This window comes from Lycorma delicatula, chromosome 1, assembly GCF_047948215.1.
Source record: "Lycorma delicatula isolate Av1 chromosome 1, ASM4794821v1, whole genome shotgun sequence".
Taxonomy (NCBI): domain Eukaryota; kingdom Metazoa; phylum Arthropoda; class Insecta; order Hemiptera; family Fulgoridae; genus Lycorma; species Lycorma delicatula.
Window position 1 is genome coordinate 143,690,607 of NC_134455.1, and position 27,140 is coordinate 143,717,746.

The following is a 27,140-nucleotide window of genomic DNA, read 5'->3' on the forward strand; positions in this document are numbered from 1 at the left end:
AATATAATAAGAAGGAATAGAGAAAGGAGACAACAAAAGGAGTTGTCTGTTTGTATTAGGCCGGAGCCAGACGTGAGAGCAATTGTTGTGACTGATGGAGAGAGGATCTTGGGGCTAGGAGATCTAGGAGCCTGTGGTATGGGTATTCCGGTCGGAAAACTTTCACTCTACACAGCACTAGCAGGCATAAAGCCTCACCAGTGCCTGCCCATCACTGTTGATGTTGGAACCAACAACGAAGTAATTCATATTAATATTTATTTATGTATATTTTTTTAATATAATTTTTACAAATATGTGATTTTAAAACTGTAGAGCTGTATTATTTAATTATGTAATTTGAAGTGTGAAAATTATTTTTGCTTATTAAAAAATATTTTTGTTGTTAAGTGCTGATGCAATGTTTTTTGTGGTGTGATTGTCATTTAAAGGGAATGTTGGAGCATGAACATATATTTTGAGAGTTCAACATTTACTTGCCCTATATATTTCTCAGATTTTTTCAGGGAATTTTATTGCCATTTTTTCAGTGGTATTTTATTATTCACATATATATGCTATGAAGATAATGTTTTAGAGGCAGTTTTCACAAGTTTTTTATTTGTAAAAAAAAAGCAGTCTTACAATATGGATTTACTCTATCGTTACACAACAACTTTAAACTGTAGATCCTGACTGTTATAAAGAAAACTTCCTTTAACCAATTTCTTCAGAACCACTTCTACCATAGGTTAAACAAGAAATTGATTAAAAATATGTTACTTTTATCATTTATTTTTATTACAAATTTTGTACACTCACTGCTATTTGGGGAATAGTTTCTTCCTCTAATAGTACAAAAATATGTATGATAATTATTTGTTGTTGCTGTCATTATTTGCTCACATTTAATGAGAGTTGATCTGATTAGTGTTCACATAAGATTGTCTAAAAAATAATTTTTACATGGTACAATTGCATGTAGATTGGTAATTACATTTATTCTGTGCTATTGCAGGCATTGCTTTTGTAGTAATTATAATTTCTGCCTTGCTGCTTTCTATTCACAGTATTATTTTGTAGCAAAGCAGATTCAAGTAACCTGTGCTTAGAAAAAAAAGGTTAAAGAAATTTGTAATTTACAAAAGTAAGAGGTGCAGTTCAAAAATCAAAGGGACGTTTGATAATAAAATGAAAACAGTTGAAAAAATGAAAAATTTATTTATGGTTTCAAATACTTATACACATTTACTTTATTTTTCTAAGTAATCGCAATTTTGTTCCAAATACTTTTGATATTGTGAAACAACCTTTTTCAAACCCGCTACCTAAAATTCCACCACTTGGGATTGTAGCCACTTTTGCATTGACATTTTCAACTCTTTACTTTCCTTGAATCGTTGAGATACAAGCCAGTTTTTGAGGTCAGGAAGAGATTGTTGTCACTGGACGAAGATTAGGACAGTAAGTGGGATCAAAAATGTCCCAACCGAATTTTTGAATTGTTTCGGTTGTGCACATAGCCGTGCATGTACATGCATTATTGTAATGAAGAAAAATTTCTGATCTCAGTATTTCCTGTTGTCAGTTTTGAATGGCATAATGTGTTTTAGAAATTGTTTCACAACAGACTTGTGATATGATGGATATTCCTAGTTACATGAAGTCAATCAAAAGCACACCCTTTGGTCCCAGAATGTAGTTGCCATGTATCTCTTTGAGACTGGGCTTATTTGAAATTTTTTGGTTTAGGTGAATCAGAATGATGCCACTACATGGATTTTTGTTTCGTCTCTGCATTGACATATGAAATTCGCATTTTGTCACCAGTGACAATATGGGAAAAAGATTCATTTCCCTCGTTAAAGCGGTCACGAAAAGCACAAGCAGATGTCATTCTGTGATCTTTGTGAGCACTTGTCAACATTTTCGGCACCCATCCATCATGCACATACTTTACAGTGGCCTAGAGCGATGGTCACAATTTTTCAACAATGTTGTCTTTGAAATTTCTAAAAACTCTAGAGAAAGATTGCTGCTAATCATTAAGCGATGATCTTCTTTCTGACGTTTGCCATTCACATATTCAACAAAATCGTCAGTTCAGATGCAAGGCCTGCCACTTCTCTGAATATTTGAATGGCCTTTCACTCACAACACCATTGCCTCACACTTTTCTTTCACTCTTAAGTAGTAGGCCCATACATTTCATGCAGTTGATAGTGAATTTCAGCATCATTATGTCCTCTTGTATTTAGAAATTTAATCATTGATCAAACTTTACAGCTGGTAGGATTTGTTATTACCGCATTCATTTTAACACCTGTCTTGCAAAGGCAGATAACAGTGAACCGATAGCAGTGTGGCAATTATATGCCCAACAGACCATTTAAAGCTACTGCACATGTACGAACTAATCAGTGTTGCCAATCACTATTTATAACTCATCGGCCCTTACTTTTGAACTGTGCCTTGTAATAATAATCAGAGATTACTAAGAAGTAAAAATTGATCCTGTACTGTACTTAAAGAATTACAAAATGTATTGTTTATCAGAATTACACATTTCACTGTTAGTCTCAATAAAAAATGGTCTATTGATTAGTTTACGAAAAAGTATGTGAACTTGTCTTTTTTATTAAAAATTAAATATCAGTAATGTTTCTCACTTGAACTGTAGTTCAGTCCCCTAAGTAAAATTTTACTAAAAGATTGAAACTGTCTGAATTCCTGCAAATTTTTCTTATTTGATTTAGTTTGGAATAACGTTACATTTGAAAATGGCTCTTTCCCACAGCTAACCCAGTACACTGGGTTTTTAATATTTTTTTTTATCCTAAAATATGAAAAAAAAAATTGCTGTATAAATGAAATGTAAAAGATTTTCTTTTGTGATCTTTTAAAGATAAAACTACATTAGAAATATTTTAAACAAATCTTTTCTTAGCTTTAATTTTTTTTTAAATAATGAACTCTAAAATTAATATTGAATATGAAATTGGAAGTCCAACTTTTCTTCCTTCTTTTTATTTTACTAGTGTTGACCAATTTTTAACGAAGTTATCTTCTTAGAATAGAAAAGTACCTGAAAAGATTTTAGTTATCTAGTTTCTCATTCTTAATGAAAAGTCTCACCTTTAGTTGCATTTACAGAAGAACAAAGAAATCTTTTATGTAAAATTTCTCCTCTGCTGTTTATGAGCTCGGTTTTTATGTGTGTAGAGCTATATCTCATTTACTGTATGTTCATTTTATTATTTAAAAGAATTTGTGAAAACCCAAACAATTTTTTACATTCAAACACAATCTGAACTTGTGAAACCTACTTGTAAAAATGCATTTTATTGTAACTAGAACTAAAATATTATTATTAATATTTTATGATTAAATTACTTTGATTTCACCTTTTAGGGACTGGGTTAATCAATAGTTTGGTAATTTTTTAAAATTATTTTTCTTCATTAGTTACAGTTGTCAGAGAATATTATGCTCCTGTTGTGAGTATATTTTTGGGGGAAGAACAGGTAAACATTTTGTTTGTTCTTCCTTATGAAAGTACAGTATTGTTTTTCAGTTAATTTTTAAATTTAATGATTATTTATATAATTAGGTTTAATTACAATTTTAAATTGTTTTAACATTTTTGGAAAAAAATAAGAAAGGTCTGAACTCCAGCTCTCAGGTCAGTTTTTATTAAACATTGTAGAGTTTGATATCAGTAAATTGGATAATAATGTGCTGGTTCTAAGAATGAAGTAATATTATCATACTGTAAATCAAATCTTCCTGAACGTATGAATTGTAATATATGAGACTGAATTTGAATATTCTTTAGTTCATTGTGAATTTTGTATGCCTTTATTTGTAACTTCTGTAGAAGAAATGTGGTAATAGCACCGCTTTTATGGATTAATTTGGACCTGGTAAGATAGAAAACCATAATCTTGCGGAAAGGAAATAGCATCTTGAATGTGGGAAAAGAATGCACTTAAGATAAAATACCAGCTGTTGAAGCCGCATTTAATAAATCACTTAAATCATGAATGACCGAGTATAGTTTCCTTGCATATTTTTACATTTATACAGCTAATGACCATAGTAATAGATGTTCTAAGTTAAAGTAAATTAAAGATTAAAAACTTGATTGAAGTGTATTATGTTTTCATATCTTAATATTTAATGTACCATTGTCGTCTTCCTTTTTTGTCATATTTCACTACCTTCATTTAACTCTCATTAAATCGAAGTTACATTTCTTTCCTACTTGTAAATTTATCAGTAAAAAAGAAATGATTTTTTTATGGTTATTTCTTCCAATTCCTTTCAGCTTAAGGAAGGAGTAGAAAAAGGTAATATCAGCTAATCTGAATGTTTCTATTTATTACCATGGACTGCTGCTCTCCTCTCAAGTTTTTTATTTTTACCAGATCCTTTATCTCTTTTATATGGTAGTTAAAAAGAATATTAAATTACATCGCTGTCTTACTTCTTTCCAGACTAGAACATGATTTTGATCACAGCTACTAGATTTTTATACAAGTTAACTAAAGTAATTCTTTTTTGAAATGTATTATTATATTGAAATTTATTATTCTAATAAATTTCAATTTATTATTGAAATTTATTATTCCATTCTATGTTGCTGAATGCATTTCAAGATGCTGAGTGGGTACTCTTGGTTTTTTTTTAACTCAAGTTTAATCAAGATTAATTTGAATGTTAAAATTGCCTCCTTGTACCAATTTTCTTTCTTAACTCAAACAGTTCTTAATATAGTGTACTTTTGACCTAATTTTCCATTCATCTGTCTTAGTATTTGTGAGACACAAAATGTTGAAGTGGTAGTGCAAAAATATCCCATGTAACTGCTTTCAGCTTTCTTTTCAGTTGTAATTATTTTTTTTAGTTGTTGCATACAAAATTGTACAATCTGTTTAGTTCTAATTTAACCATCCACAAATGAAACTAAGTCAGAGGTATGAACTGAATGTTGAGTTCATCCAGGGAACTAGGACTAAATTTTGTTGTTGCGAATAACATTTTTGGTGGTATGTTATTATTTTATTGCCTTGATTATTATGAGAGATTTACAAAATTGGCTCTGTAAAATGTAGAACTAGATGCAGGGTTCATTCTTCCTCGAACTCGGTTAACTAGTTCAGAGGGAAACAATGTAGGACATTCAAGATGTCTGGATGAGGCCTGCAGCGAAGGCAAAAGCTGAGTTTAAAAATCACCGATGCAAATTTCTACTGAGGCATTTACATTGGTGGCATCCCAACAAGGCCTGGCTTATTACTATGAGATGTAAAAGGTTAGAGGGCAAAAGATGACCCGTTAAAGCCTGTCAGGGCTAGGAACAGCGTCGTGGGTGGTGGAGACTGGAAGCGTCACTAGGTGGGTGTCTTCCCCTACGGGGTTGGGAGTCCTAATTTACTTTGCAGTTCTAATGGTATATAATCTGCCCCTATTGCCTAACTGGAGATATCAACAATTCCTAGCTGGAAACTGATAATCAGTTGGTGGTCTCTTAAGTTAATTTTTTGTTTTTGAGTTTAATTCATCTGTTTCTTTCTCTTGCATAAACATGCTATCAGATAGTTTTCCCCTGTTGAATTTTCTCTCTCTCTCTTTCTCTGTCTTTCAGTCCCTCTTCAAAGATATTTAATATCAGTTAAATCTCTATTTTATATTTTGTACACACTCTCTCTTTCTTTCCCCCCCCCTCTCACTCTCTCTCTCTCTCTCTCTCTATATATATATATATATATATTATACATTAATGGTTTGTATATTCAATTATTATAAACATATAATACTACATTAAGTTGTCAATTTTAATTTAATACCATTAAATTCATAACTAAAAACAACCTGCCTTGAAAGTCACTTTTGAAATCTTTAGTCATATATCTTCAATCAGTCTTCAGTTATAAAGTTTTATGTTAAAATTTGATATTCAGTTAATATTGTCAATTGCTTTGGTATTTGTGAAATTTTAACAAATTGCAAGCAGTTGATGTAAGCAAATGTTTGTCATCTTGCTTGCTTTCAGCTGACTTTCACAGAATGCATGGTCCATTCAGATTGCATATACTTTGTGAAACATTGGTTGAGGGTAGTATGACCCTGTGAGTAGTAAAATAGTTCATTATCAAGAATAAACTTAATCATATTAAAGCTATGGTGTATTTCTTTAGAAATTATCAATGCGATATACTTACTATGAAGTAGTCTATCTTTATTTGTGTTTGGGGATACACCAGATTGATGAATGTCACAGAATTCTTCATATCATCTGTAGATCTTCTAATGTGTTTTTGGGATAACTGCCATGTAATGGTTGGGTAGATTTGCATTCATTGCATACATTATGCTGTTTTGCTGCAGACATTCAAATTAGCACAAATTTATTACAGTATTTTAGGTGATGATGTAGCAAAAATTAACAAACTTAAAAATGTTTAAATTTGTTAAGCTTTTGTCAGATTTATTATATTTGCAGGTACCAGTGATTTTAGATAAGTACTATTGAAGTTATCCATATATATATAGAGAGAAATTTGTTGTATGAAATGCAAGTTATACATTTTTATTTTATTGTTTTTTAATGTATTTTTTATCTGTTTTACTTAAAATTCAGTTCTTTTTACTTTTTGTTGTTTAGAAACTGTTAGAAGATCCATTATATATTGGATTAAGACAAAAACGAGTTACTGGTCCTGAGTATGATGCATTCATTGATGAATTTATGGAGGCAGTTGTGAAACGTTATGGACAGAATACATTAATACAGGTATGTTCAGTCAAACTAATCTTTTTCTGAAAATATAAATTTTTATTTTGAAAATAAAACAATTAAAATTTTTTATTAAAATCTTGAGCAGTAAAACAGTTATTAGTTTTAAAAATAAAATAGCTTGTAGTTAATACTACTATTCTATCTATCTATGTATCTTGCAGGTTTGTTATTGCTGTTCTTGCTGATATGAATTTAGTTAAAAAATTCACCATGTACTGCAATTGGCTTAGAAAATTTGTTAGTTTTCTTTTGTTATGATTTGCTAAGTCGCTGTGTAAATACTTTAGTGATATACATTAATTTTAATTTTATATTTATGATATAAATAATTTTATTTATTTATAATGCATATATGTACCCTATATGATAATATACACTTTATGTGATAATTTTTCATCTTGGATGACAAACCACTCTGATCAGACAGTTCCCATGTAATTTAATTCTCCTTTTCTCTTCCCTTTCATTTTGTTATACTCAAACAAGTGTCATGGGAGTTGAGGAGCCACCCCAGTTCCATTTTTGACGTCAAGCTCTCAACTTCTGACAGCCAGTAATGACTTTTCCTTACTTTAGCTTATTTATTTGTTGAGCTTATGTAACTGTTGAGTTGTCCAAGGATTCTTTTTATTTTCCATCTTGAAGTGATGCAAAAAAAGTCAAAATATCTAATAAATAAAATCAGATTGCCTGTCCTGTTTGTCATCAATCAAGCAATCAGTTTTATTAGACCTTGTTTCAATCATCACCATTTCACATGTTTCAATAGGTCAGTGGAAACTAGATAGATCACATTAGACATATCTTTAAAGGATTTTTTATTTTGTCTTCTCATAATGAATTTTGATGTTATCACTTTTTTTATTTTATTAGAGAATATTCCAGGCTTTATAACAGGAAGAAAATTTTTATGTAACATAGATTAAGAACTCACTAAATTATGATTTTAAAATTTTTTTATTCTTTAAAGAATATGGAAGATAAAAATAAGAAATAAAAGGCTCGTTACATAAGAAATTCAGAATTAATTATCAAAGGTTACCATGTGTTGTATAGGTATGTTTTCGTTATAAGCTATAAGTGCATTAGATGAATCACATGGTATTCAATTTTGGTAAATTTCTGTTTCAAGCTGGCTACTGGATGTTGCTAAGAGAAATCCATCATTCACATGCTTTTATAGAAATATGTTTAATAAAATCATCTAAGTTTAAAACTGGCTAATCTAAAATGAGTAGTTTTTGGTAAATGCTGAATGTATTAAAATGGAAAACTAAACGTAGAAGATTGATAAATATTAAATTATTTTTTTTATGTTTATAGTTTTCACAACTAATATCACCATCTTTGTTCACAAAGTTAGTGTTCTAAATCAATATGAAGAGCTTTTTTCATTTATTTTACTCTATTTTAAATAAATATACATGTAAATGTTTTCACATTAATGTAAATAAAGAGTTTTTATTTAATTAATGTAGCTAGTATAATTTTTGCTTAATGAATTAGTTCACTGCAGAAGCTTTTTTAAAGCTTCTAAATGGGAATATGGAAATGAAATTTTGTTGTGTTTGAAAAATGCCATGCCTAACCAGGATTAGAACCTGGGACATGTGGATGAAAGGCTGAGACGTTACCACTCCACAGAGATTGGCAGAGTGGTTTATTTAAATGAAAACGTTTAATGAGAATGTTTCTTTTTTCGTCATATTATAAAATTTGTGAAAAAACAGAAGCAAGAAGTTGTATAGTTAATAATTCATATCAAGTAAAAAGTACTTGCAATTTTATTTCTGGAAAAATTCTACCTGCCATGCAATATGCAGATCCTCTAAAAATGATTAATTTCATTGTTGTAAATACAGGCTTCAGCATTGATGAACAAAAACACTGGTAGTTGTCAAGGTTGTTTGACAAGTTCAGAAATAAAAACATAATAAAAGGCTATTCAACAAATGATGAGTAATTACATTTATACAAATATGTTAAAAATCATATTTAATAAATGGAAAATAAAAAAATTTAACATATAAATAAACTTCAATATCATCTTTCCCTGGCATTACATTCCCTCTACTGTATAACCAAAAAAAATTTCCAGTTTAGATTTATATTACTTTCCAAACATGATTCCCCTTTACAAATTTTATTTAAAAACTTCCTTATTTTCCTCCTTACACAATGTACACACCTGACAAACAGATGTCTTCTCTTCTGGTTATTTCAAAGAAACTTTATTGCACATCTAACTTTAAATATACCATAAATAAACTCATTTACATAATACATACTCCCCAAGTTAAAATTTAACTTTATTATAAATTACTTGTTAAGATTCATCTCCAAACTCCCCAATTACCATATAATTTTACGTTATATGTAAATACAAATTCCTGTTTTTTTTCCTCCAAATCAAACTTCTGCTGGAAGTCATACTTCAAGGACTTTTAATGTTCTACATGCCTGTCTGATTCATAGCCTCAGTGAGTGGCTTTTTAATATTTTTATATTAAAAAAAATTGTTAAGGTTTAATTGATTATGAATAATGATGATGAAGAGGACATTTATCTGTATTTTCTGATTTTTTTTACAATTTGGGTGTGGTTCTATCTACTTTTATTTAATTTGTTTGTTGTCAAATTACTTGGAAAGAGGTGAGGAATATGGTTACATATTAATTTTTTTTTTTTCATTTTTTAAGATTCTTAAGTAAATTTTATTTTATTTTCATTAAATAAAAATAATATCTTGTTTTGATATAAATTCTTATCTATGGTCATTAATAATTTCTAAAGCTTTAAATAATAATACATTTTTTATGTATTGAAGATACTATTAAATTGAATGATGGAGGCACCAGAATTTTACTTAATTTGAAATCAAAGTTTGATAACATTTAATAAATAATTAATTTTTAGATAACATTTGTTGATTAATATTGTTTTAAAGAATAATGTTTCAATAGTTATTATTACTATTATTATATATGGTGGCTGCCGAATGTAAGGTGTCATCGGAGAAGCCTCCGGAAAAGTATTTTTTGAATGTTACAAAAGCATTTTGGGCATAATCTGTGAAAAGATGTATCACAGAGTGATTTTGATGGATAAGATAATGGTTTGTATATTGGTGATTCCCTGATGGTTAGCTCAGCAAAACATAAATATAACCTCTGACATTGAATCAAAAGTATTAGCCAATGAAGCTTAAATACTAATAGCACAGATGAAACTTAAGGAGCACAAATATGAAAAAAGCTTGAAAATAGGATATTGCATTTTAGCACCCAAGAATGCAAATATAAGCTGCATTACACAACTATACTGGTTATTGGCTTCATAAATAGCCAATAGATGGTCCTGTATGCATGAAACTGTATTCAAATCAGCTAATATTTTAATATAAGCTGATGGCCCTTACTTTATGAATATGCCTTGTAAATCAAAATGTACCTAGAAAATGTTGTTTTCTTATCCAGGCCTTTCACTCTTTTGACCCAATTTCTACAGATTTCATGAGAAAATGAATAACATTTATTTACAATGAAAAAAGTACATTTTTTAATGAAAAATAAAAATTACAAACACCTTAAATGTTGACTGTGTATTGACAAATCGTACTTATATCAATATAACTAACCAAACATAACCCATACTCGTTAACTAACACTAATTAACATTAAATATGCATATTAAATAAATGCTATTTAACGCTAATTAGATGAGGTTAGTGAGAGAAGCGAGTCTAGATTATGTCTGGTTAAGTTATGTTGATATATGTATGATTTGTCAGTACACGGAGTCAACATAATCTAAACACACAATGTATGATCGCTTTGCTTGCTAACAGACATATTTTTTGTTTAATGCACTGTAATAATATGTTTAATATATTGTGTTTTGACAAAGAAGTTGCCTCAAATAGTGGCGGTGTGATAACAAATACCTTTTCTTTTTTTTATGTCTTAAACTCACAATAGGTTGATTTTTAATAGAAGTTGATGCTATTGCTGTTATACTGCAGACTGTTGAATCGTAGAGAAAGCTTGCTTCTGTTGAGAATGAGTCAATAAATCTGTTTCAAATCAGATAAATTACTACTTGTCTTGATAAAACCTACGAGTTTGCGAACTTCAGGTCTCACTGTATAGTCAGTCAATCAAACAGTCAGTTCCTATATTTCAATAGGCACAATTTTCAGCATCTATAGCAGAATGATTTGTGACTCTATTTTTTTTGTTTCACATCATTGTTGTGGTGTAGCGACCAGACACACTATGTGGCGGGATCCTCTCCTTATGTGGGATGGGGGTCGAGATGGTCAGGTGAACAGTAGGACATGCAAGATGTTCCTACAGTGAAGGTAATAAGCTGAGTTATATTAAATCACCGATGCAAATGTCTACCGAGTCATTTACATCGGTGGCATCCCAACGAGGCCAGGCTTATTACTGCGAGATGTAAAAAGTCAGAGAGCAATAGACGACTCCCGTTAAAGCCCATCAGGGCAATGAACGGGGGGGGGGGTGACGAGAACATTACTAGGTGGGTGTCTTCCCCTACGTGGTTGGGATCACCGCTGGCTAGGGAATATCACCATATCGTGCATTCAAACATCATGGAACAGTTTCTTGAAGAATGTCCATGGAAGCACTTACCATGTGGGTGGGGGCACCATCTTGTTGAACCCAAATTCTGTCATCAAGGTCGTTCAGTTTTGTTAATAAAAAGTCACACAATATTGTTATATATCAATGAGTTGTTATTGTTACTCTGTGATTTGACTCCTCAAAAATGTGGACCTATTATGCTGAATTTTAAAACTGCACACATATTGTAACATATTGACTGGTCACTGGTGAAGTTCTCATGGGTCAGCCTGTTAATGTTAATTCTATTTATTGACACATCCTGAGAGGTGAAAATGTGCCTCATCATTTGAAAGAGTAATTGCGTTGCGGTGGACATTTTCAAGGATGATCTTGCATGCTGCTTTACAAGACAGCCAGTCAGTCATTTACACTGATTTCCTATACCAACATCATTTTGTAAAAGTGGAACTGAAGGTTGTCATAGTCAATTCTTACACTTTGATCAGAAATCCCTAGTGCAGCAACATGCCATGCTGCTGAATGTCCATGTAAACTGTATTAAGACTAACCTTTCAGGATCAATTTTTCAGCATTCTCACCTTGTGTTTTTATGTGGTTGATTTAATTTTTAAAGCAGACGATGTGTTTCAGAAGTTTTTTACCCACATTAATATTGTATTCCTCCTGGAAACAAATGTTTTCAATTTAAATTAAAATATGTGCCAATTAAAGGTTGTGTAGTGATAAGGGAATTGTTATTTTTAAAATAGACTTCAATCACAAATGCATGATGTTCATCTGACCAACTCATGATTGTAACTAAAATGGTATGACTAGTACTAGGCAGGACTGTGGTCTTGTTTTTTCAGTGCCTACATAATGACGACTACAAAATTGTCAGATCATTTTGCTGGGCCCTGTACAACAGTTAATTCAATTTTTATGGCTATAGCTAGTCATGAACTTATCCAAACCAAAAATATTGAAGACGAATTTTCTGATGTAGTAACCCTTAACAAAAATTTGGTTAAAATGCTTTTTCATTATTATAATAATTAACTTTAGAAATTTGAACTCAGATTTTGAAATTAATTTAGTAGTGAAAAATGAGAATAAGATATACTTAAGGTATAAGACTAAGTAATTGCTAAAACCAAAATTGAACATGGAAAAAAGTAGTACAAATAGTATCAACAAAAGAAAATAAACAGATATGAATCTGATTTTCACAAAATTGTTTACAAAAAAACCATAGCAGCTGTTTCAGTACACAGTACCTTCGTCAGCTGTTACAAACAGAATACATCTGTACCAAAACAGCTGTTGTGATCTTTTAAAAATAATTTTGTAAAAATCAAATTACACATTTGTTTATTTTCTTTTGTAAGTATGGATTTTCGTCAAGGAAAGGCTTCATCCATAGATTAAACAGTATCAAATAATAAAAATTTATGGAACTATTTAAATAATGCATTAATAAGAAATTTTCTTCTACTAACTCATAAGGAAAAGTTGAACCACCAGCACATGTGACTCCCTGTGGAAAGGGGATTACATTGGAAAAACACTAGCGCCCTTGAAAGGTGCATTCCTCGCAAGCTGGAAGGTTCTAGCACCAACAGAACTTCAGGGGGCATACCAAAGGGAAATCATGCCAGGAGAATAAAGCTCATAAGTGGCTAGTCTCTCAAAATCAGCCCCAGTTAAACAATTTCTCCCTGGTCTAAAAAATTGGAATGCAGCAAATAATTCTGTCCATAAATAAAACAAAATAAATATAATCGCCATTAAATAAATAATTACCCGCCTGATAAAAGCAAGATACTTTTTCCAGATAAAAGCAGCCAGAACCTTTTTCCAGGTTCTGCGATTAGTAGGAGATACAAATTCTCCTCCTATCCTCGCATTCCGTTCCCTTCCAGAAAGGTTGAATATGTCATTAAAGTTGAATATATCATAGCTAATTAAAGAAGTATCTGATAAGTTTAACAGATTTTTTTTAGAAACATTAGATCAACTTTGGCAAATAATATAATTATACCAAAAGATGCAAAATTAAAGTTACCAGAATCCAACTATAGAAGTATTTTTATGAAACCTAGAAATTCCTTAGAAATTAATGTCACAATCCAAAAATGAAAAGTAAAGTTGGTAGATATGATATAAATGTAAACATTTTATAAAAACTGAGTAGCTTTATAACTGTACCACTTGACCATATTTTCAGTCTATGTGTAGAAAAATTTATTTGACTTTCCGCTTTAAAAATGTCAAAAATTAAACCAATATGCAAATCTGGAAAAACATTTTTAACCACAAACTATAGACCAATATCTTTAATATCCAATGTACCAAAAATATTGGTAAACATTATTCATTAGTGTTCATTTTAGCTAGAAAATACTCGGTTGTTAAAAAATTAAAATATGAATGAGGGACAATAATAACAATTATGAGTTCCTTTAAAATACTAGCAGGAATTTCATCTGTAGTCATTGAATTTTTTACTCTTATAGTTAAAATGAAAGTTAAAATTTTATTTTACCTTGTATTTTTAAATAACTGCTTCCTGGGTATTGTTCTTGCCCAAGTGAAATACAGATTCGAAAAATCAAAAACATACCATACCATTAAGCAGGTTCAACAAAATCTGTAAATATTCTAGAGAGATGTAAATGGAATCTATACTTCTTTAATTCTACCATATCAAACTTTCATTTGATTCATTATCTTTCAAATACAGCATTGTATAGACTGTAGGACTTATCCTTAGAATTCTACTTAACAACTATAAGAAGTGATATCCCATGCTTCAATAATCATGTAGAGCTGCCAACATCAAATCCTTTATAATAAAATCATAACTAAAGTTTCAATATTTTGCAGTATCTGATACCTAATATTTTCTTGACATTTAGAAAATAATGTGTTTTTTTTTACATAATTTTTTCTATTGCGTATTAGTCCGAAGTATTTTATCTATAACTATACTAGAATCATTTCTTAAAAAAATAAACAACAATTTAAACATCTTTTCCTTAATTCACAACATTTATTATCAAACCAAGGCTGCTTTCCAAAAAAAAAACCAAACCCCTCACTTCTAAACCCACACTTAACACAGACAGTTCACAACATATCCACATTAATTTGCAGGTAATTTGGAAGCAACAGGTCCAATTAATCTGTTATAAATAAGAATATTTAGCATTATTCTTAAACCTAATGAGTCAAAGAAGTAGTGTGGTAGGATTGAATTCACAATTTTTATTTACTATTTCATTGTTGGTTCGAAAGACTTATAGGATGCAATATTTATGGGAATATTAATTATTAATATAATAGTTATTAACTATTTCTTAAGAATTCCAGTTTTCAACCATTTATCCATTTTGGGGCACAAACAATATCAACAAAAAGTCACTCAAGTCAATAAATAATTGCTAAACAATAATTAATGCACATCCATAAACTAGAATAAATTTATTTTATTCCTAATGTATATGTTACAGACTGTTCAATTAGTGAACAATAAGCAACTTCCCTATGGCCCATTGAGATGAGGATGATATGTATGACATGTATGAGGTATAGTCTTGTACAGACTCAGGCCAACCATTTGTGAGACACATGGTTAATTCAACTCTAGCCACCAAAGTACACTGGTTTTCACTGCTTCAATATTCAAATCCATAAAAAAGTAACTAACTTTTACTAGGATTTGTACCTCAGAACCTTTGACTTCAAAATCAGCTGTTAAACAAGTGATTTGCGACAAGTTTACCACTAGACCAGCCCAGTGGGTTAAACTACAATAGATGATCTCATTTTCATGACATATTAATTCGTCACCTAATTTCCCATTTGTTTGTCAGTTTAAATATCTATATTAAAATGTTCAAGGTTAGTAATTTTAGGCGCTTTATATTTTTAATTTAAATTACAGGTTTTTAAGTAAGTAAAAATAAAATATATGTTTGGAAAAAAATTAAAATCATTCAAATGAACTTGTTTTATATCAAGATGAAAAGCAAAAGAAAGACAGTACTGATATTCAATTAAATGGATGTTTCAAGGTCATTTTGAACTTTTCTGATTTTTACAACAGGAAGCTGTATTGTTAATGCCTGATTTTTATCCTATCTAAAAAACAAATTTTGTCCTAAAATTTTTTTAAAATGTTTAATTCTAAAGATGCCTAATGAAGTTTCATACATTATTAAGAGGCAATATTTTTAAATATTTCAATTACTTTTTTATTAAAATAAATTCTGTCATAAAATTTCAAGTACAATTAATGTTTTTTTTATGTGCAATAAAAAGGCATTAATTTTCTTTTTAGTACAGAAGAATCTTCTTTTTTTTTCGACTGACTTTAGTTGGGACCAGCATTGTTTCATAAGAAAAAAGTTAGTTAAACTGGTAATGTTTTTTGTTTTTAATCTGTACTTAATGATTAGATAAAAAATTTACATTATTTATGTTAGCAACACGCATAAGGTTTCAAAATTGCTTATACTCTAGAAATTATGTAGTTTGTATTTATTTCTAGTTCTGTGTAAAATGTGATTTTATTAAGTTGTCTGATTAAATTGAACATTTTAAATTTTATAAAATACATAATATAAAAAAAGAAGCACAGTAATCACAATTTTAAGAACAACAGTGTGTTTGTTGATGTATAGTATTTGATAGAGTAGTTAGTTATGTATCTTGTGTCTCTTGTAAAAAAAACTCAAACAATGATCTGCTTTTAGTAGACCTATAATCAGCTCAAGATTCACGTACAATATCCTTTTGAATGTTTGTAATGTCGCTAATAGCTGACGCATAGTTTCCATGATATTTTTCTATTTCTTTAACCGACAACACTAGTGTTAAATTGTTTTCTCCATTGGGTAATCTAATCTATTAACCCACCTGTAATAGAAACAGGTAATTTTCTTTGTTGCATAAATTACATCCAAAGGACATCATAACAAAATCAACATATTAGGAAATATGAAGAAGTATATTTGAATAGTATAAGGTAACAAAGACTTTGGTTTTCTGTAGTCCTTAAATATTGATTTTCTTCATCAACTCATCTATACCCAACCTTTCTAAAGCCTATAACTTGGAGACTACACTGAAATTATAAAATACGAGCTGTACCCGCCATGCTTCGCTGTGGCACATTGTGGTTGCATGGATGAGAACAAAACAAAGCATACATTTCATAGAAGTTTAATTTTGCAATACTTGTGGATATACAATATTTTTTTGTTTTTCCACTGTCTGCGTAGATATAAAGGCTATCTGGTTTGCCGACTCTGGAACACGCACATACAGTTGTCCGTGTGAGAAGCAATCCGCATCTAAATCTAAACCACACAATACTAAAGATTGGCCTTGGGCATTATTGATTGTGATTGCAAATGCCAATCGAATTGGTAATTGCAATCTTTTAAATTGAAATGGTGTATCGGTCGGGATCATGGGTATTCGAGGAATGAGGACATCTTCACCTTTGAAAGGCCCCATTAAAATCATTGCTCCCACTACGTTATTCATCAATTTCTTAACTGCAAGTCGCGTGTCGTTCCACAGTTTTGGCTGATTAATATTCCGCAACAGGATAATTGGCACACCTATTTTCAATTTTAATATGTGTGGTGGCATCCCTGGCAGATCAAGTGAGTTTAAAAATTCCGTTGGATAATTAACTACTTCATCTGCTTCCACAACGGTGTCTATCGACTTATATGTAATTTCCTCACTTTGAATACTGGATTGAATAACATTATTAAGTTGATAGACATCTTTATTCTTTGCGGCAAGGATAGCTCTTTCACTGATCCAATCGTGATTTCTATGATTAATTTGAATATCAGGAAATACTTTTTCGATCAGTTCTTCTTTCAATGTTACTAAATTACAAAAATTACCAGGAAATGATATTCGTCTAGACGTCTCATCGACTGGCAGCTGTCCGTTTCCAATGTCCAGTAACTGTCGTGAGAATACCTCAGCTGATGGATCATTCTGCAACTGGACACGCATATTCGTAGTCAACTGCAGTGTACGTACGTGTCGCCACAGTGTTGAATATTTCAGGCAAGCATTTATTTTGTCTGCTGGTGTCGATCGAGAAATTACAGGCAATATTTGTCTAAAATCTCCTGCGAGCAATATCAAAGCATTCCCGAATGGTTGAACGTTTCCACGCAAATCTCGTAACGATCGATCAAGAGCTTTAAGCGATTTTTTATGTGCCATCGTGCATTCATCCCAAACAATGAGTTTACATTTTTGTAATACTTTTTCCATACAGGATGCTTTGGAAATATTGCACGTGGGAGTCTCTATGATTTGCATGTTTAATGGCAACTTCAGAGCTGAATGCGCAGTCCTTTCACCTGGTAACAATGTCGCAGCTATTCCAGACGAAGCAAGAGCTAAGGCTATGTCATTTTTTGATCGAACCGTTGCTACAATCAATCTAATGAGGATTGTTTTCCTAGTTCCTCCTGGCGCATCCAAGAAGAAGGTCCCCTCAACTCCGTCATTTATCATTTGCATTATGCGATCATAAATGCCTTTCTGTTCACGCGTTAATTTGGGAATGTTTGATTGGACATATGACTGAAGATCACCAATATTGTAACTCTGTTCACGGCGTAAATCCACATCAAATGAAGCAATCGCAGCTCGGGTGGGTGCTGGCATTCCCAATTGATTAAGAACTTTATTTGCATTAGCGAAGCACTTGTCTTCAATATTTATCAATGCTTCGTTGTAAATGCCTTCTGTAAATTCAGACAAAAGTAAATATTCAACCTAACAAAGGATTTTTTGGTCATTATGTAGGGATATTATTTTCTGTGTATTTGGTTATTTCGACTTTTTTGTTTGCATATTCTTAAGTCTTTCTGGGCTATAAGAAATTTGGGTGTTTTAATTTATTTACTGTGTCATCCTTCTTGGTGGCTTTTCTTTTTGTTTTGCTGTTTTTTTTTAAATAAATACAGATGTTTTAGCTGTTAAATATAATTCAAAGAAATTTGGTCGTTGTGTTTGACAGCGGCCATCTTTCATTGATCTGATTGGTTTTCCTTTGTTTACATTTCCAAATTAAAAATGTACAAATTAAAATTAGATAGATAGATTTATTAAAAATAGATGAAAACAATCTTTGATGCAGGATATATATCGTGCTAAAATTTGAGCTCAATCGGTGCAGAAATTTTCAGTTTTTGAAGCGTACACAAACGAACTTAACATTTTTATATATATAGATTTGTATTTCTCACTCATAATTACAGTTTTTACAGAATTTTTTTCATGTGAAAAAACTAATGCAGTATCCATTCATGATAAAATCCAACATAAGACAGACATTAAATGAACATAAAATTCTAAATGGTTAAAATTGTGAGACATTTCTTCTTTGAAAGTGATGAGGCTGAAAGAAATTAAAGCATAATAAAAAAAAGTACATAACAAAAATTACATAATAGTATAAGTAATTTAGCAAGTGATAATGGTGGTAGGCCTGTATATAACATAATATGTAGCAAAGAATACATTATCATCAATAAATTTAATGCATGAAGGTCAGGAAGCATAATTCTTTACAAAAGGTTTTTGGTGTGATCATATCAGTATATAGTTTATAGTATTATATTAAAAATGTAATTGTTTTTGGTATGATAAGCAAATCAAATTTGTCTAATACATTATTATCCCCTTTTATTAGATGAGGCATGTTTTTAAAATAAGTTCCATTTTGAAATAAAGATAAAACTGAAGAATATGGACATATTGTATTATTTGTAAAAACTATGTTTATTTACTACTTTTATTCATTGCTGCCTTCAACTTTTTTTCATAGCATTTTGCCAGCCCTTATGGAAGAGATTCCACTACCAGTGACTTAAATCACGGTGTAAGACATTTTACAATTCATTCATCAATGTCAAATCTTTGCAAGGCCCCTGATTAAGATGAAATAAAATCAAAAAATCACTGGGTACTAAATCAGGACTGTAGGGTAGTTGATAGAAGTTTTTCCAACAAAATTTTTCCAATTGCCTCACTATTTGATTTGTCATGTATGGCCAGGCATTGTCATGCAAAATCAAAATCCTGCAGAATAGCATCTCCTATGTCATTTTTTATAGCTCTTCTAAGATTTTTTAACATTTTGCAGTACATATCAGCATTCACAGTTGTTCCATGAGCACTAAATGCAATAAGCAATACACCCTTTTTGTTGTAAAAAAAAAAACAGTAGCCATAAGTTTCTTTACCAAAGGTTCTTGTTTGAACTTCTGTGTAGGAAATGATTAATGCCATCATTGCACTGACTGTTGCTTTGTCTCAACATTCAAATAATAAATCCGGTTTCATCTCTAGTAACGGTGTGATTAGACAATTTATCACCTTCAGTTTTATAATGCCGTAGAGATTCCTGCATTGCAGCAAGACATTTTCCTTGTCTGTGTCAGCTAACTCATCTGGTAGCATCAGTTAGCTCTCATCTGGTACATAAGTTTTTATAGTCCAATTTTTTTATAAATCAAATATCGTGAAACATCAAAGGCAGTAGTGAGATAATGAACAGCCAGTTTTCTCTAATTTTTTCAGTCAAATCATCTGTTGTCATTGAAAGCCAGCTGGTATGTTATTCATTGTGATCATTTGTTTACCAATCTCAAAATAAACAGCGCACACCATTGTCACTCATAGTATTTGTCTCATGATCATCACAAATTTGCCTGTGAATTTTAGCCTTAGCATGTTTTTTTTTTTTCATGAAAAATCAGATTACTCCTCAAACTTCACACTTGGCAGAATTTAAGTTGTAGCATTCATAAACAGATGAATATAATAAACAGCTAACTACAAAATGATTAAACTATTCTTGCTAACTGATGTTTATTGATTGAAATATTTGACCTACCCTATCACCATCTATTTGCATTATGAGTATAGGCAGCAAATTCAAAACAGACCTTACTGTAAAAATACACCTTGTATGATTACTGAGAGAGCTGGTTAGTGGAATTCACTTTTGAGAGAGTGTGCAGTGTGTAAAAAACATTGCTATAAAATGATTTTTTGGAGAAAAAATATATTTGTTTATAAATTATAGTTTCTGTTTGTTTTGTTTCACAAGTAGTTGTATAAAAGGATTAACACTTTCACTGTCACCTTACTCCTTTCTCATAATATGATATTCCTGGTGCAGTCTAATACTTTAATTTATTTCTATCATTTTTGATATTTATTTATTAATATAAGTTTAAGCTGGAAGGTGTAAAAAAGATCTCCATGGCATTTAATGACTAAACCATGCTCTGTGCAGCCAATCATTTAGTAATTCTGCAATTTAAATTGCATTTTTAATTTTATATTATATGTGGATTATATTTTACTTTCCCCCTACACAGAATGGTATTAATAATGGTACATAATTAATAGTACATTAATAAAATGCATGCAGAGTAATTATGTTATTAAAAAAAAAATAAATAAATAAATTATTTACTTAGATTAGCTGGCATAATATGGCAAATCATGTAAATCAATTTTAATATTCTAAAAATAATAATATTAGCATCCAATTAACTAAAAATATTCCTATAATAATATTTTTTTCACAAAAAAGCTTAATTTATGACTTCAGCACTGTTCTTTTTGTTTGCATTTATTACTGTTTCAAAGAAACTGTTATTTCCTTATAAAAAATTGAGCTGATAATATCTGCAATTATATTTGCAATTCGAGGCACTTTTACAAATTTTAGTAGTGATGGTGGATAATAATCAGGGTGTTGTATTATAATAGTATATCATCATTACTAGTAACCATGTTATTTAGAGTATATTATAAAAATTTCATTACTATTAATTTCAGTTTGAAGATTTTGGCAACCACAATGCATTCAGATTTTTAGACAAATACAGAGACAAGTACTGTACATTTAATGATGATATACAAGGTACTGCGTCAGTAGCAGTTGCTGGTCTGTTTGCAGCTCGCCGTATTACAAATCGTAAAATTTCTGAGAGTAAATTTCTCTTCCTTGGAGCTGGAGAGGTAATTAATTGTAATTATTCAATTAATAACTTATTAAGATAAATTTAAAAAAAAGAAGAGGTTCATGTAGTATTTGTTGAAGGTTAGCAACACTGCTATGAAATAAAAATTGGTCAGCTAGATAATTTATTATCAGTTCACCTACTAATTTTTTAATTCAATAGAATGAAACCACCGTATTATTAACAAAAAGACACCGTAATGTGTTAATGGGGTAACTTCAGTACTGTTTGTTTTTGTGTGACCATGCTGAAATCTGAGGTCAGTTCAGTTTTTTAATGCTTCATATTAAACAATATTGTGGGTAATGATCATTAAAACAAAGAAAATTTCTGTCTCTAATAAGAAAAGATGAAATAGCAGTGTGTTTCAAGAGGCATTTTAATTTACAAGGCAATGTGTATGCACTTTAAAATAAAAACAGTAGCAATGTATGTGTCTGATCACGGACTTTTTTTCTGTGTCTGTGATATGAATCCTCTTACATTTCTGTGTTTTTGGATGGTTATACAGGGTCCGGCATATAAACCTGACGATTTTTGAGGGATAATAATTATAATTAATTAATTAATTATAATTATATAATAATTATATTTAATAGTGCTTCGTACTATTAAAACATTTAATATATCAAATTAAAGATCAATTTTTGCAATTTATAGTGGATTACTTACAAATTTTTTTTTTATTTGAATATTATGTCGTCCAAATGTTTTCCATTACTAGTCACACACTCACTTAACCTCATTCTAAAATTTGACATTGCTCGCTCAATCATCACTTGTGGAACTGCTTCAATTTCTCGTTGAATGGCCTCCTTGAGTTCTGCAATTGACTGTGGTCAACTACTGAAGACTTTATGTTTGAGATACCCCCACAGAAAAAAATCACAAACAGCCAGATCAGGTGAACGCGCTGGCCAAGGAATGTCACCAAATCGGGAAATCAAACGTCCAGGAAAGGTTTCTCGCAGAACATCCATTGCGATTCTCACCGTGTGGGCGGTGGCACCATCCTGTTGAAACCAAATTTCATGTCCTTGAAAGTCATTCAGTTTTGGTCGCAGAAATTCATTCAACATGTTTACGTATCGATGAGATGTTACAGTTACTCTGTGACTTAACTCCTAAAAAAAAAAAATGGGCCAATTATGCCGAACTTTGAAACCGCACACCACACTGTAACATATTGACTGTGAAGTGGTTTTTCAAGAATTTGCCGTGGATTATGCAAAGCCCAATAACAGTAATTTTGTTTATTCACAAATCCTGACAGATGATAATGCGCCACATCACTTAAAAGAATAATGGCATCGTGGTGGAATTTTTGAGGATGACCTCGCAAGCTGCTTTGCGAGGCGCCCAATCATTTGCATTAAGTTGCTGCACTAACATCATCTTATACAGATGGAATTTCAGGTCGGCATGAAGAATTCATCATACACTTCGATCAGAAATGGCTAGCGCAGCAGCATGTCTCACTGCTGAACGTCGTGGAGACCGCATAACAGCTAACCTTACAGCGTTAATGTTTTCAGTCGTTTTCGCAGTCCGTTTTCATCCTGTTGGTTTCATTTTTAAAGCAGATGATGTGTTCCTAAAATTCTTCACCACAACAATATCGTATTCCTACTAGGAACAGACGCGTGTCGATTTAAATTGAAATGTGTGCGAAATAAACTCTGTGTTAAAATAACCGAGTCATTATTTTTAAAATAGGCTTCAATCACAAACGCCTTGTTCTTCACCCAGTCACAACATACTGGCTACTGAAATAGCATGAATAGACCTGTCGATGTACAACACTCCCGCCTTCTCATTGACAGTGGTGCCAACATAATAATTACTACAAAATCGTCAGATTTATATGCCGGACCCTGTACTAGTATATACACAAAAGAAATGAGTTATAAAAAAAAATCTGGTATCAAAATTATAAACTATTTATACATTTTTACCTGTGTATATCTTTATGCTTTGCTCATATTAATTCTTGAGAAAATGAATTTATTGGTTTTTCTTTAATTTTATACATGTTACTGAATTATTGTGACTCATTTCTTAACTTTTGAAATCCTTTTATACTCTGTTTTTTTTTTTTTTTGTCAAATTACTCTAAATTTTTTTGTAATTGGTTACTAAAAATTAAATGTTATAGATTCTTTATTTGCTTATTTGTAATAGAAAAGTTTTGTAATACTAAAAATATATTGTAATTACTTTCTAAACAGAGAAACACAGTGAAATTGTATTTATACGACCAATCTGTTAATGTGATAATTATTTTTTACAATAAAAAATCTTAAAATTTTCATATAATTTTTCATAAAAGTCATAAGTGCATATGACATTAACAAATACACATTAGTAAGTCAGATACTGTAGTATCAATTACTAAATTATATATTGAATCCTAATTTAACGGATTTATTTTACTACTATATTTTCGGTAATGACCATTTTAGCGTTACCATCAAATTATTAGTATTCTGTAATGTAGTTTGTGCCATATGTGATATATCTCATTAATTTTATTAACAAACTTTTGGCAGTGAAGAATCATTATTATTAATTTTATATATATGAAATTTTATATATATTCATTTTATATACATGAACAGTTATTTATGTTTGTACATGTGCACACACATCATGACACCATGTACTTACTGTACATAAAGGATTTATGCTCTGTGCATAATTGCTCTACTTAAATGATATAAGTTTCACTTATCAGTTATTTGGTTAAGATTGTATATATTGTTGCAAATATAGGCTGCAATTGGTATTGCTAACTTATGTGTTCGAGCTATGCAAACAGAAGGCACATCAGTCCAAGAAGCAAGAGAGAGGATATGGATGATGGATATTGATGGTTTATTAGCTAAAGGACGTCCTGAAGGACGGTTAGAAGGTCAGTTGATCAGGACATTTTTAAAAGTAATCTTTAGTTCTTTAGTGCAAAGTAGTTTTGCTACTCAACTTTTTTAATTGAAATAAATATGCTTGAAGTTGTTTTCTAATTTTAATAACAATTAGTTTCCATTTATCATTCAGTTATGTTGTATAACTTATTTTTCTATTTTTTTTTTTTTTTTATCTAGAAAGTATTGTTTTTGCCCAATTTTATTTATTTTTTTTATTCTTAAAATAAATGAACCTTCTCTTTTGAGTTAACTATATGGATTAGTTAGTAGTCACAGGATTTTTTATTGTAACTAAATCTTTGGAAAAATCCACCATCTTTACATAACATACTTGTACAAAAAAGAATATCAGGGTTTTAATTTGTTGTAATATATCTTGAATGAGATGTACAGTGATGATTTAAGACAAAGAGCAAATCTGCAGTTTTAGTTGCTTGGATGGCTTTAAATTGATACCTTATCTTTTCACTTGAAAGCATCATTAGAAAATGTAACAGCTCCTAAATAGAAATCCATCTATGTTTTGCAGATTGCTAAATGTAAATTTGTAGTTTCAGTTCAACATGCATTCCATAGAAAGTGCAGTTGTGATCCTCCAAGTGATGTTAACATTTATCCATGGCATAATCAGTTTCAATTGACCAGATATTTGTATAAAAGGAATAGTATGGGATGACCAAGGATGTCCAAGGAGAATATTGAACATATTTCTTTTTGGCCTACATAATTTGTTAGGAAGGCCAGCTGCCGACTAGCATTGCCAGTGATGACAATGTGGAATGTTTTAAGAAAATGCTTATGAGTCTGTACAGTTTACAGCAGTTACAGGCTTTGAAATCTACCAACTTTGCTATCTGTTCTGATTTCATGATTAAAATGTTGCAGCATGAAGATCAGTACTTCATTGATCATATTGTGTTTAGTGATGAGTAATCATTTCATATTTGTAGAAAAATTAACACAAATAATGTCTGCATCTGGGGATTGGAAAACCCCCCGTGAAGTTTTACAATGCAAAAGGGACTCCTCAAAATTAAATGTTTTCTGTGCAGTATCCCGATTACAAATCTATGAGCCTTATTTTTCACTGAAGCAAGCATAACAGGAGTTGCTTATTTGGATATATTGAGTACATGATTCTTTCCTCAACTACAAGACAACAGAGAATTTATTTGGCAACAAGTTGGTGCTTCTCCTCACTAACATAACTTTGTGCGAGATTGATTGAATGACATTTTCCTTTGATAGTTGGATCAGTCAGCATGGACCTGATGACAGAGCTTGTTTGCATTGGTCTCCAAGGTCACCCGATCTAACCCCATATGCCTTTTTTCCTTTGGAGTTTGACAAAGAATCTTTTATATGGGCCTCCACTACTTACTGATCTACCAGATTTGAGGCACAGGTTTGAAATAGCTGACATTTCCATTACTCCGGACATGCTGATTAAATGATGGGGCAAACGCTCCTTTCTTTTGGATGTGCCATTTGATGAAAGATGCTCATATTAAACCTCGTAGGAAAAAGTGTCGGAATTACTCTTTCATCTTATTTGCGATTCATTACTGTCACTCAGAGTTAAGAGACAAAAGTCAAAAGTTAAGAAATATTAAATAGCTTTGACCCTTTACACCCTTATTTAATTATCATTGTTAATCATAATGTTGCTGTATGAAGCTACTGACGAGTTCAACCTATAATGAACATCTATAGGTTTAATGTTAATATAAAAAATTATATTTGTTGGCCTATCAATCTGATCTTGCATCCACTTTACATACAAGCAGCATGCTCAATTTTCAACAAACTTGTTGAAAAGGAATTTAAATTTACTGGCCTTTGTTTAAACTTTGATGTACTTAATTAGAAAATTTTATGATGTGTTCTCTTGTAGGGATTAAGGAAAAGCTGGCTGTACTGCATAATCTTGATAGAAACTGGAAGTTTTGGGACCCTTCATTTTATATAGTGCAATTCCTTGACCGTACCCTGAGATTGTTGGCCAAACTGTTTATTACGATATATATATATATATATAATAATTAAAAAAAACTGAATTATTGTAAAGATTCTATTTTACTGAAGTAAGAATTTATTCATACATCTCTTGGATGTATTGAAATTTCTTCCCTAACTGATATCCTCCAGTTGCCTTTTAACAAACTCATTTGATTTAAAAATTGTGGTAATGTTTTTGTATGTACATAATTTTCCTCACTAAAACAAAGTTGGCAAAAAGATAATCAACATAAGCCATCTACACTGCTGTTAACAAGCCTTTTGTTCTAAATGAAGTGCTCTGCTAATTTCATCATTAATATTAATTAAGTCACAAGATTTCACACGTAAAATTGTAATTTATTGCATGGCTCAATATTGTAGATTTTTATTTTTCTTTCTTGGAAACAAATAAAAATATATTCTTTGGGAATTAAAAATGTTGAGTAGTAGCTTTTTATGACTTTATGCTATTATATTAGCATTAGGTAAATAGAACCATTACTGGTTGGGATTGCTACAAGTAAGTTTTGTTATGCTTGCCCTTGTATTATCTGCTATACTATTGCCTTATTGTATACAGATTTTTCTCTTTTCTTAAAGCAGTCGTCTATTATTTTTTAGTCTGGAACATGTTCATTCTTCTGTTAATATTTTTATGAGATCTTTTTATTAATAATATAGTTATGATGTAGAAATGTTTGGATCAATGTAACATTAAGTTTCTGTCGTGTATTTTTATTATTTAAGAATACTATCTATG

The 27,140-nt window shown here is 30.7% G+C and overlaps 1 protein-coding gene across 3 annotated transcripts in view; it reads left to right on the top strand.

Annotated features, from left to right (window-relative positions):
* LOC142323424 (NADP-dependent malic enzyme-like) overlaps positions 1–27,140 on the top strand; it is a 138,230-nt gene that overhangs the window by 81,822 nt on the left and 29,268 nt on the right. For all 3 annotated transcript variants that reach the window (XM_075363027.1, XM_075363033.1, XM_075363043.1), the window contains exons 5-8: positions 60–240; positions 6,647–6,775; positions 21,271–21,453; positions 24,228–24,366. In XM_075363027.1, the coding sequence (XP_075219142.1) occupies positions 60–240; positions 6,647–6,775; positions 21,271–21,453; positions 24,228–24,366 (632 nt within the window). The remainder of the gene's footprint in view (positions 1–59; positions 241–6,646; positions 6,776–21,270; positions 21,454–24,227; positions 24,367–27,140) is intronic.